Source organism: Amyelois transitella, chromosome 15 (assembly GCF_032362555.1).
Source record: "Amyelois transitella isolate CPQ chromosome 15, ilAmyTran1.1, whole genome shotgun sequence".
Classification (NCBI taxonomy): Eukaryota; Metazoa; Arthropoda; class Insecta; order Lepidoptera; family Pyralidae; genus Amyelois; species Amyelois transitella.
The window spans coordinates 416,048-429,603 of record NC_083518.1 but is presented as its reverse complement, the minus strand read 5'-3'; the positions used below and the strand labels follow the sequence as shown (position 1 = coordinate 429,603).

Below are 13,556 nucleotides of genomic sequence, written 5' to 3'. Positions count from 1 at the left end.
ACTATACTTTATAGCAAAAGTAATTTATTATGTCATATATCATTATATTAATATACATTTATTTATAGCGATGAGGACAAAATAAAGTTATTTTGTCCTCATCGCTATAAATAAATGTATAAAATGATTGGACTTTTAAGCTACCAGAAAAATGGCACGCTTGTTTCTCATACAGACGAGTGAACACGCGGTATCTAGCTAGATTTATGTCTGTGACACAATCGTAGAAATCTGAATACCTGTCAAATGCTCTATAATTAAGTTATATTTATTCAGTGAACTACTATTCAGATTCCTATGATCACAACATTTTACATATATATGTACATTTATATAAATGAGTGTCTGGGGGACCAATTCTTCACGAAAGGACTAAACTAGGCTTAATAGGGTTTTCTGAATTATATATATATAGAGGTAGGTTTACATACAACATGCGCAATATGGCGACTCTTTTTCTCTTAATTTTTCTTTAGCTATATGGTAAATATCCCTACTATGTCCTTCTCATATTTTAATGTATGTATGCAAAATTTCATGGAAATCGGTTCAATAGTTTTAACGTGAGAGATGGATAATCTGTTTATTGTTACTTATTATTTGTGATCTCCGACCATTATAACCAGAGCTTTTTAAGTGCCATTCTGATATTACAGATCAGTTTGCCAAAACTTCTCATTAGAAAAGTGTATTATAATTTTTCGAACACAATTGCCGAAAGACATTCATTGGCTAAAATCTACTCGCTCTGATTGGTCGTTCAAAAAGTTTCACCCTAATTGGCGAAACATTAACAGATTCGTGCCGTGTAAAAAAAGAATAGGACCACTCCATCTCCTTCCCATGGATGTCGTAAAAGGCGACTAAGGGATAGGCTTATAATCTTGGGATTCCTCTTTTAGACGATGGGCAACCTGTCACTATTTGAATCTCAATTCTATCATTAAGCCAAATAGCTGAACGTGGCCATTCAGTCTTTTCAAGACTGTTGGCTCTGTCTACCCCGCAAGGGATATAAACGTGACCATATGTATGTATGTATTAACAGATTCATCGCTGATTGGCCAAAATTGCCTTGCTCTGATTGGTGAACTCACCTAACGGCACGGGCGGTATGTACGGCGTGACGTCACTGGGCGGTATGTTCGTGGCCAGCGGTGTAGCGGGCCCGTTGACCAGAACTTGTCCCAGGTAGTTCAGGATTCGCTGGGCTCGGTTCTGGGACTGCTTGAACATGAAGAGTTGGGGGTGCTCGTCGATGAAGTACGTGTCCACAGCGCCTGGGGAATCATTTATTGAGGTGTATTATGGGGTTTTGTTTATGGCGTACGCAATAAAATTTGCAGCCAGATGTAAATCTTAACTAATATTAAGTTTAAATGCGAAAGTAAGTTTATTTGTAACCCCTTCACGGGTTTTCTACTGAATTTATGTTCTTGAAATATCACGTATATATCATTAAGAGTCTGAAGAAGGACAAAGGTACTTTTCATCTTGGGAATTTCGAAAATCTGTATAGTTTTGTGGGTGGCAAGAAATTCGTCGATTTTTGTAGGTGCTTATTTCGTCGCTTAAAAACGGTTATAAACTGCACTGCAGCATTACCTTCAATATCGTCAAGTTCACAATTATCCAAACTTAATAAGAATATAGAAAATGTGGACGAAAGAATACATTGTTATGATGAAATGTCAAATTTAAATAAATTGATGTGCAGAGTGTACTTTCTCTGACTGGCCTGGGTCTTGGATGTTTATCTATATACGTATTTATTATAAAATATAGTATCGTTGAGTTAGTATCTCGTAACACAAGTTTCGAACTTACATCGAGGCTAACTCAATCTGTGTAATTTGTCAAAAAAAAAAATTAAAAAAAAAATAATAAAAAAATAATTGATGATTGATTTGAACCTGCTCCAAATCTTTACGAGGTTCCTGGGCCAAGCTCAAGCCAGACGTTTCTGGTCATTCAGGTACTTAGTCATCAGACTGTTCTCACCATTGAGGAACTTCTGGTTCTCCAACACGTTCAGCAGGAACGGTATGTTGGTCTTCACCCCGCGGATCCGAAACTCTCGCAGCGCGCGGTTCATTTTAGCCGCAGAAGCCGGTAAATCTTGCGCGTGGGATATCACCTGCACGAAAGATACGATGTACATACATATAGGCACGTGTATATCCCTTGCGGGGTAGACAGAGCCAACAGTCTTGAAAAGATTGAAAATTGTATGGCTTAATGATGGACAACGTATATACATATAATCATATATACCTTCTTTTTAATTGTGGATCCGATGTTCATATATACATACAGGCACGTGACATCCCTTGCGGGGTGGACAGAGCCCACAATATTGAAAGATTGCAAGGCCAAGTTCCGCTGTATGGAATTTTGAGTCAAATAGTGACAAGTTGCTAGCTTAAAGAAGAATCTCAAGTTTATTAGCCTTTAGTCGCTTTTTACTACATCCATGGGTAAAATATTGAGTCGTTTACTAAAATGTCGGGAACCACACGTACTCCTTGAAATGTCACTCCTTAATTTATATATACGCTGATATTGATATATAAAACATTAAAATATAGGTATAGTCGCTTCGTGTAAAAACCTGACTCGCCGAATCCAGGATCCATGGTCAAAGGCATACCCCGGGCTCCTTTCCAGAGTTGTGAGGATGCAACTGAAATGGAACTAAAGCCAGGAGGGAGAAGACATTATCTATACTATACTTATATTATTAAGCTGAAGAGTTTGTTTGTTTGAACGCGCTAATCTCAGGAACTACTGGTTCGAATTGAAAAATTATTATTGCGTAATTAAATTATTAACCCTTGAGACTTCAATGATGCCCAAAATAACTATTCCACGCGGACGAAGTCGCGGTCACAGCTACTCTAATTATACAGTCCACCTTTTCACAACACCTGTCACTGGTCAAATATACTATAGTTTAGATATAATTAAGAAAATGAGAAAAATATAAATTAAAAATAAAGTACTTACTTTGACAAGCAGTGAGTCGTAGTAAGGGGAGATCACAGCGCCGGCGTACGTAGACGCCGAGTCAAGGCGAATGCCCATGCCTTCGCCGGATCTATGGGGGGCACGTTACGAATCCGTCATTAAATATATATTATATAATATATATTTATATATATATTATCTTATATAAAGATATAAGCTAACTTAATCTTTGTAATTTGTCCCGTATTATTTATTATTTTATTTATTACTTTCCTACTGGTACACTTATCGATCGAAACACAATATATGGAACAAAAAAAGGTTATGTTTATCATAGTTTGATGTTTTTAACACGATAAAATAAATGAAAATTATTTTCCATTAATATAACGGAAGGAGTTAAGCCTTTATGGTCTTTTTTTCCATTTTTACCAATAAGTAATTTTTGGATAAAGAATTAATATTCTTAATTTTTTTGAAGCCTTAAGTGTAACTTAGTGTAACGAACACTTCGCTGGAAACCGCATGAAAATCGGTACAGCGAAACGTGAGATAATTGCACATACATACATATGAAACTGAGAACCACATTATTTCATGAAGGCGTTTAAAAATAGCGAACTACATTATGAGCTTGTATGAAGAGAGTTATGAATGTGGATGAAGCGAAAAAAGTATGCAGAGATCGTGGCAAGTGGAAAGAGGTAGTCTCCGCCTACACCTCCGGGAAAGAGGCGTGATTTTATGTATGTATGTATGTTACTACATTATCTCCTGGAGGTAAGAAGAAATGGCAGTTACAAATGTAATTGAACAGCGACCTGAACACCTCAATCCTGCCGGTGCTGGGCTGGAAGTTGTTGGCGGGGTCCTCCGTGGTGACGCGGCACTGGATGGCGGAGCCCTGGGCGCGGATCCTGTCCTGCGTGAGCCCCAGCTCGGGCAGCGTCATGCCCTCGGCCACGCGGATCTGCGACTGCACCAGGTCGATGCCCGTCACCTCCTCTGTGATCGTGTGTTCCACTTGCAATCTGCGAATCGATATCGATGATATACATTAACTAGAGGCCGCCCGCGACTTCGTCCGCATGGAAACCCTATCAATCCCGCGGGAACTCTGGGATAAAAAGTAGCCTATGTGTTATTCTGGGTCTTCAGCTACCTACATACCAAATTTCATGGTAATCGGTTCAGTAGTTTTTGCGTGAAAGAGTAACAAACATCCATACAAACTTTCGCCTTTATAATAGTAGTAGGTAGGATACATACATATAATCACGTCTATAATAACTCATCAAATGTATGTAAATGAAGCAGATTAGGCGAAGTTAGACGGCCTCTGTGGCTCAGCGGTAGTGCGCTTGTCTGTGACACCGGAGGTCCCGGGTTCGAATCCCGGTCAAGGCATGATGTGAAAAGAACTTTTTCCGATTGTCCTGGGTCTTGGATGTTTATCTATACATACATAAAATCACGCCTCTTTCCCGGAGGGGTAGGCAGAGACTACCTCTTTCCACTTGCCACGATCTCTGCATACTTCTTTCGCTTCGTCCACATTCATAACTCTCTTCATACAAGCTCGGCGGTTTCGGGTACTTTTGACCTGACCCTTTACCAGGACGTCCTTAATTTGATCAAGATACGTTCGTCTAGGTCTTCCCACTCCGACCTTTCCCTCCACACTCTCCTTGTATATCTGCTTAGTCAACCTGCTTTCATTCATCCTCTCCACATGACCGAACCATCTTAACATACCCTTTTCTATTCCTGTAACTACATCTTCTTTCACATCACAACATTCCCTTATCACGCTGTTCCTTATCCTGTCACTCAATTTCACACCCATCATACTCCTTAACGCTCTCATTTCCACTGCATTTATTCTGCTTTCATGCTTCTTTTGCCATACCCAACTTTCACTCCCATACATTAATGTCGGGACCAACACGCCCCTGTGCACAGCCAGTCGAGCCTTTTTGGATAGTTTCTGACTGCTCATAAAGGCATGCAAAGCTCCATTCACCATGTTCCCCGCGTTCACTCTCCTTTCAATATCACTATCATACTTGCCATCTGATGTAAACTTTGATCCTAGATATACAAACTCTTTCACTTGCTCCACTTTTTCTCCTCCAATCAAAATATTACATGCTGTCATTTCTTTCTCCATTTCAAAAACCAGTGTTTTAGTTTTACTTACGTTCACTTTCATTCCTTTCTCTTTTAAAGCTTCATGCATACAGTTTACCATCTCCTGTAACTCCTCCGCTGATGACGCCAGTATAACCTGATCGTCGGCATAGAGCAGACATTTGACGAGTAACTCATTCATCCTTAATCCACTTTTAGACTCTTTCAAATCTGTCAAACAGCTATCCATAAATAGGTTGAACAGCCACGGTGACGCAACACATCCTTGCCTAACGCCTTTCTCAATCTTAAACCACTCAGTGTGCGCTCCGTTTATCCTGACACAAGCACTCGAATCCTCATATAAGGATTTCAGTGCTCGTATTAAGAGACTGCTCACCCCATGCATAGAAAGTGCTGACCACAATTCATTCCTCTCAACTCTGTCATAGGCCTTTTCCAGATCTACGAATGTGCAATAGACTTTTTGACTCTTGGCCAAAAACTTTTCGGCTATGCACCGCAAGGAAAAGACCTGATCAGTACATCCCATTCCCTTTCGAAATCCCGCTTGAGCATCCCATATTTTGTCATCAGTTTCATTCCTGACTCTATTAATCAATACCTTAGCATACAATTTGCCGACGACGCTAAGCAGGCTTATACCACGATAATTTTTGCAGTCCAGCTGTGACCCTTTTCCTTTGTAAAGTGGCACGATAACAGCCTTACACCAATCTTTTGGTACTCGGCCGCTTCTCCAACACAAATTGAAAAGGCAGTACAACTGACTAGCTACTACGCCTTTTCCTGCTTTAAGCATCTCGACCGACACTCTATCACACCCAGCAGCCTTTCCCGCTTTCATACTCTTAAGTGCTTCCACAATTTCGAACATTTCAATTTCGCCTTCCATCTCATTCTCTTTTTCTTCGCTATAGCAGAAATCTTTCTTATTTCCTTCCTTTTTTTCAAATAAACTTTCAAAATAGTCCTTCCATATCTTTAGTACACATTCTTCTCCTTTCACAACGCTACCATCCTGGCATCTGATCCTAGTCAGCTCTCTGGTTATAGTATTTCCTCGGGCTGACCTTACGGATTTCCAGAATACTTTCAGATTTGACTGAAAGTCTTCTGATAGCCTTTTATCAAAATCCTCTTTATACTCTTCTTTCTTTCTAATCACAGCTTTCTTAACCAAATCTTTCATTTTCTTATATTCCTTACGTGCTTCATTCACATCTTCATCTATAACCTCTTGCATTCTTAAGTTAGCTTTTGCTGCTAACAAATCCAGCCATGCTTTCTTCTTTAATCGCACAAGTTCTTGCACATCTTTACTCATCCACGCATTTTTGTGATTTTTTCCTTTCCTTCTTCTACTTACACCACACACTTCAACAGCTACTTTCACAATTCTTTTTTTAAATTCCTTCCATCCATCTTCAATATCGCTCATTTCCTCTAAATCTTCAAATTCATCCTTCAGTCTATTAATATACTTCTTACCTACATCCATATCTTGCAAATTTTCTACTTTTACTCTTTCCAAAGCGCTGGTTTGCTCCCTTACCCTGTGCCGCCAGCGATTGAAGATACCCCTTATCCGGGATATCACCAGTAAATGGTCCGAGTCAATGCCAGCACCGCGATATGCACGGGTATCCAGCACTTTGTTCTTCAATCTTTCATCTACAATCACAAAGTCTATCATACTTTTTAAAATACCTTCCACTCTTGTGTAGGTGTGGATCTCTTTATGTTGAAACATTGAGTTCGACACAAAAAGATCCCACTCTAGACAAATTTCTAATACACTTCTTCCATTATCATTCACCTTTTCGTCACCAAACGCACCAAGCACCTTTTCATATCCATCACGCTTTACACCCACCCATCCATTAAAATCACCTAACATAATAATCTTCTCATTTGGCTTGGTAACTTTCAATACTTCTCTTACACTATTCCAGAACTCCTCGTTTTCGCTTTTTGCTGATGTTGTACCCCTCGAACCCACATCCCAAGGTGCATAAACACCTAGAACGAAGATCCGAGTGATTCCAACTTTCAGCCTAATCCATAGAAGACGAGGGCTGACACACTCATACTCATTCACGCACTCAGCCATTCGTGCAGAAAGAATTAGACCGACCCCTTGACAGCCTCGGCTGGTACTGGAAATTCCAGACCAATACGCCGTGTAAGGGCCGTGCTGCGTCGCGTCGCATCCTTTCCGCTTCGTTTCATTCACGCACAACACATCCAAACGTCTTTCATCCATCATCTGGCATACTTCCTCAATCTTATCCTTCATTCCTCCTCTTACATTCATCGTCGCAAAGCGGCTTTCAGCAGACCGCATACCGCTCCCGCCGGGAACGAGACGTGATGGGGTGCGGACACCATCGCCGCCATCTAGGTGCTCTTTCAAAAAAAATTTGCATCCATGCGATTCCCACGAGACGCTAGGGAAAAATTTTGTCCGCCCCAGCAGAGCCCCGCATGCCAGGGTAAGGCTAGCCATTACCTGGGGGTCGCCCAACCCCATGGCGGAAGTGGCACGCTCGAGACTAGGCTCGCCCCTAGCCATGCATCCATCGGCGCGGCAGACCTTAGATTGGCAGGGATTTACATTAAAGAGGAATCCCAAGTCTATCCCTTAGTCGGCTCTTACGACATCCGTGGGAAAGAGATGGAGTGGTCCTATTCTTTTGTAATGGTGCCGGGAACCACACGGCATTATCTATATAAGTATTTATTATAAAATATAGTATCGTTGAGTTAGTATCTCGTAACACAAGTTTCGAACTTACTTCGAGGCTAACTCAATCAGTGTAATTTAAAAAAAATGTTATTAATCAGGATATAGTTTTAATCATATACAATGTACACAATATTGTCTAATAATGTCTGTCACCACACAAAGAGATACTGCAATAAACTCCTCCTGGGTGTGGAGTAAAACCCGGGGGAAATCAATAAAAAAAATCACGTCTATATCCCTTGCGGGGCAGACAGAGACAACGGTCTTGTAAAGACTGATAGGCCACGTTCAGCTGTTTGGCTTTAAGATAGAATTGAAATTCAAATAGTGACAGGTTGCTAGCCCATCGTCTAAAACAAGAATATTCATTAATTCATGAATTATTGTCATGTAACATAAACATATATTCACGTCTTTTATACAGCCATGTGGTTCCCGGCACCAATACAAAAAAAAGAATAGGACCACTCCATCTCTTTCCCGTGGGTGTCGTAAAAGGCGACTAAGGAATAGGCTTATAAACTTGGGATTTTCTTTTTAGGCAATGGGCTAGCAACCTATCACTATTTGAATCTCAATTCTATCATTAAGCCAAATAATTGAACATGGCCATTCTGTCTTTTCAAGACTATTGACTCTGTTTACCCCGCAAAAAAAAGACGTGACCATATGTATGTTGCGAAAGTCAGATGGGAGAGTCGCTTCGTGTAAAAACCTGACTCACCCAATCTAGAATCCATGGATTCAAAGACATTCCCCGAGCTCATCTCCAGAGTGGTGAGGATGCAACCGGGACTAAAGCCGGGAGGAAGAAGAATTTGGAAGTCATACCTAGCGTTGACCTCAATGAAGTAGAAGTTGTTCTTGTCATCGAGAAGGAACTCCACAGTGCCAGCGTTCTCGTAGCCCACGTATCTTGCTAAATGGACCGCGCAATCCACCATTTTTTGTCTAGTCTGGAATTAAAACATAATATTTTTACACTTTTACACTTCGCATCGCAAAGAAACCTGCACATACAGCCAACTGAATGTGTAGCCATGATTTAATGTGGATAAGTTCCCTTTGCTAAGGTTGCGGAGACCAGACGGGCATCATATTTATAAACATTCATATATCACGCCTCTTTTTTACTTCTTTTTTGCTGAGCTATTAACAAACTTTATAGGACACTCGCCCTATAACTTGTACATTTATCTCCTCTTCGTGTGGCTCCGCTGAGCTCATCTAAGGTTCTGGCAGAATCATCAGCGTCGCGGTGCCTACACCTGCGACATTATGCTGAGTCAGGACCTTTTCACTGTCCATCATTGTTTGTGGTACATTCATGCACATTGCACATTCACATTGTTTACTGCTGTTAATTATGTATGTGTCCAACTAATGTATTGTGATGGTGAATAAAGCTTTTATCTATCTATTTATCTATCTTTTCTGTAGGGGTAGGCAGAGACCACATCATTCCACTTGCCACGAGCCCTGCATACTTCTTTCGCTTCATCCACATTCATAACCCTTTCATGAAAGCTCGTCGGTTTCGGGTACTCTTGATCTGACCTTGACCTTGAGGTACGTTCATCTAGGCAATCCCACTCGAACATTCCCAAACGCACTCTTTACCTAATTCTCTCCAGTTCCTCCCTCTTAGTTCCTCTCCAGAAAAGAAGGAGAATAAAGGGTAAACAAATCTCACCATCTGAATGTGCATCGTACTGTGCAAAAGTATGTATGTGCAGTATATAGCACATTCACCTCGGGATTTAGTCTGACCGCGGCCGCCATTACCCCAACTTCTTTAATGTCAGTTCATCAACGTAGAAAAAAAGGCGGACGGAGTTTTTACATACATACATATGGTCACGTCTATATCCCTTGCGGGGTAGACAGAGCCAACAGTCTTGAAAAGACTGAATGGCCACGTTCAGCTATTTGGCTTAATGACAGAATTGAGATTCAAATAGTGACAGGTTGCTAACCCATCGCCTAAAAGAGAATCCCAAGTTTGTAAGCCTATCCCTTAGTCGCCTTTTGCGACATCCATGAGAAAGAGATGGAGAGGTCCTATCCTTTTTTGTATTGGTACCAGGAACCACACGGCACTTTTCCAATGTTTGTGATATTTCAAGATCAATTCAGTAGATAACTCGTGAGGAGATAACAAACAAATAAACTTAATTTCGCATTTATAGCATTAATTGGGATAATAAACATATATAATAAACATGTATACATAAAATCACATCTACTTCCCATGCGGGGTAGACAGAGCCAACAGTCTTGAAAAGACTTATAGGCCACGTTCAGCTATTTGGCTTTAAGATAGAATTGAGATTCAAATAGTGACAGGCCATAATAAACTTTAGGCTATAATAAATAATATTCAAATTCATTTCACACTCACGTCAGGATCCAGCCGGGGCGCGGGCGCAATCTCCACAACTTTCTGATGTCTGCGCTGAACTGAGCAGTCTCTCTCATATAGATGTACTACGTTGCCGGCTTTGTCTCCTGTTATAACATAAATCAATATAATTTTAAACTTTATTAGTATAGAACATAGGTACATACATACATATGGCCACGTTTATATCCCTTGCGGGGTAGACAAGCCAACAGTCCTGAAAAGACTGAATGGCCACGATCAGCTATTATGGCTTACTGATAGAATTGAGATTCAAATAGTGACAGGTTGCTAGCCCATCGCCTAAAAAGAATTCCAAGTTTGTAAGCCTAATCCTTAGTCGCCTTCCACGACATCCATGGGTAAGTTATGGAGTGGTTCTATTCAAAATGCCGTTTGAATAGAACCACTGCGCTAGCAACCTGTCACTATTTGAATCTCAACACTATTATAAAGCCATATATATAGTTGTACTCGGCATTTTAGTATTTTTAAGACTCTTGGCTCTGTCTACCCCGTAAAGTATATAGACGTGATAATATGTATGTATGTACTGTAGTAGCAGTGATGATTCGGATCCGGAAGATCTTCCGCCATTCTAAATGTTACACCTGGGAAAATTTTTGCTTGCGCGATTCAGACTCTTCGCTGTTATTGGCTGACAGCGTCGCGCGACTTGCTGTTGTGACATGTCGCGTATAGGTAGATAAAGTGACCATACGTCCCGCTTTCGGCAGGATTGTCCCGCTTTCAGGCTGCCTGTCCCGCTGTCCCCAGCGAGAGCAAAAATGTCCCTCTTTTGCAAACAAACCAAATTTTTATACTTATTTTATATCAACATTGCACTCAAATCTCGCTGACGAGAACAGTCAATCAAAAATACTAAATGTGCAGACAAAATATTTTTACTGTTTTATTATATCGTATAGATAATTATTCATAATTAACTTATATGTATATTAAGTATATAGTATATTTTTTTATTTACCTACTTATGTACAAAATTCTGAAAGCGTCCCGATCTGACGCATAAAAATAATGGTCACGTTACGTATAGATTTTTTTTTTTTTTTATACCGGGACATATTACACAAATTGACAGTGTAGTTTGTTCCGCCGCTTCTTCTACACATGCGCTTTGGAAGCGGTAGTAGTTATAATTAGATTTAAGTTATGTGACGTCAATAAGTGATACCTTGTATCCAATTTTGAAAATAAATCTATTCTATTCTATTCTATTCTGACAAGATGTCGCCACCAACGTACGTACATACAAACTCACCCAGCAACTGCACCTCAATGTGCCGCGGCCTCTCGATGAACCTCTCGATGAACATGGAGCCGTTGCCGAAGGCGCCCAGGGCTTCGGACGAGGCCCGCTCGAAGGACGAAGCCACCTCGTCCATTTCCCGGACTACCCGCATACCGCGACCCCCACCGCCGTAGGCCGCCTGTGACGTAGGTGATATCGTGTGTTGTGGAATATAATTTAATATTATATATATATATATATACATACATACATATGGTCACGTCTATATCCCTTGCGGGGTAGACAGAGCCAACAGTCTTGAAAAGACTGAATGGCCACGTTCAGCTATTCGGCTATATATATATATATCTACAAAAAACGACTATGTATATATGTATGTATATGTAGTGGCGTGTAGTTCCCGGCACCAATACAAAAAAGAATAGGACCACTCCATCTCTTTCCCATGGATGTCGTAAAAGGCGACTAAGAGATAGGCTCACAAACTTGGGATTCTTTTTTTAGGCGATGGGCTAGCAACCTGTCACTTTTTGAATCTCAATTCTATCATTAAGTCAACAGCTGAACGTGGCCTATCAGACTTTTCAAGATTATTGGCTCTCTGCCCCGCAAAGGATATAGACGTTATTATATGTATGTATGTGTATTGTCCAATACACATAATATTATGGACATATCTAGATGTAAACGATTTCGTTGAGAAATTATCTTATGCTAATTAACTAACTTGATTTTAACCAACGTCGCTTTTTGTGGACACATATAATCACGTTTATATCCATTGCCTGCTAGACAGAGCCAAGAATCTTGAAGACTGACAGGCCACATTCAGCTGATTGTCTTAGTGATAGAATTAAGTCGTTTTTGTTTTTTTCTTAAATAAATTAATGAATTTCAATTCATTCAAATAGTGAGAGCTTGTTAGCAAAGCGCCTAAAAAGAAGAATACCAATTTTATAAGTTGTTAAACTTAGTCACCCTTTACGCTATCCATGGCAACATTCGTGTTAATTTTGTATTGGTGTCGGGAACCAAACGATATTTTAAGAAAAAAATGATTTCAGTTTAATATGTTTTCATAAACAATCAACTCCAACGCTGTGGATGCCATAACCAAATTTTACTTCTAAAATACCAAACAATGTACATAAATCATGTTAAAGAAATCAACACAAAACAATACAATACATACATACATAATGGTCACGTCTATCTCCCTTGCGGGGTAGACAGAGCCAATAGTCTTGAAAAGACTGAATGGCCACGTTCAGCTATTTGGCTTAACGATAGAATTGAGATTCAACTAGTGACAGGTCGCTAGCCAATCGCCTAAAAAAGAATCCCAAGTTTCTAAGCCTATCCCTTAGTCGCCTTTTACGACATCCATGGAAAATAGATGGAGTGGTCCTATTCTTTTTTGTTTTAGTGCCGGGAACCACACGGCACTCCTAAAAAAGCAAACAATGTACATAAATCATGTTAAAGAAATCAACACAAAAACAATACAATACCTACCTTGAATATAACAGGTAGACCGTGTTGCTTGCAGAATTCCATCGCTTCTTCTTTTGTGGTTACGGGACCGTCGGTACCCGGCACGATTGGGACCTCTGCAAAGATTTATCGATACTAATATTAAAGCTAATGAGTTTGTTTGTTTGTTTGAACGCGCTAATGTCAGGAACTACTGAAAAAATTGGGTCAAATTGAAAAATTCTTTTTGTGTTGAATAGACCATTTATTACATACATACATATGGTCACGTCTATATCCCTTGCGGGATAGACAGAGCCAACAGTCTTGAAAAGACTGAATGGTCACGTTCAGCTATTTGGCTTAATGATAGAATTGAAAGTCAAATAGTGACAGGTTGCTAGCCCATCGCCTGAAAAAAGAATCCCAAGTTTATTAGTGTATCCCTTAGTCGCCTTTTACGACATCCATGGGACAGAGATGGAGTGGTCCTATTCATACATACATACATACGGTCACGTCTACTCCCTTGCGGGGTAGAC

General features: G+C 40.2%; 1 protein-coding gene across 4 annotated transcripts in view; it reads right to left on the bottom strand.

The window, feature by feature from the left end:
* Positions 1–13,556, bottom strand: part of LOC106136475 (pyruvate carboxylase, mitochondrial) — a 46,166-nt gene that overhangs the window by 16,238 nt on the left and 16,372 nt on the right. For all 4 annotated transcript variants that reach the window (XM_060948080.1, XM_060948083.1, XM_060948082.1 and 1 more), the window contains exons 6-13: positions 13,057–13,151; positions 11,551–11,719; positions 10,269–10,375; positions 8,699–8,823; positions 3,789–3,998; positions 3,007–3,097; positions 2,002–2,137; positions 1,098–1,280 (exon numbers count right to left, since the gene is read on the bottom strand). In XM_060948080.1, coding sequence (XP_060804063.1) covers positions 1,098–1,280; positions 2,002–2,137; positions 3,007–3,097; positions 3,789–3,998; positions 8,699–8,823; positions 10,269–10,375; positions 11,551–11,719; positions 13,057–13,151 — 1,116 coding nt within the window. The remainder of the gene's footprint in view (positions 1–1,097; positions 1,281–2,001; positions 2,138–3,006; positions 3,098–3,788; positions 3,999–8,698; positions 8,824–10,268; positions 10,376–11,550; positions 11,720–13,056; positions 13,152–13,556) is intronic.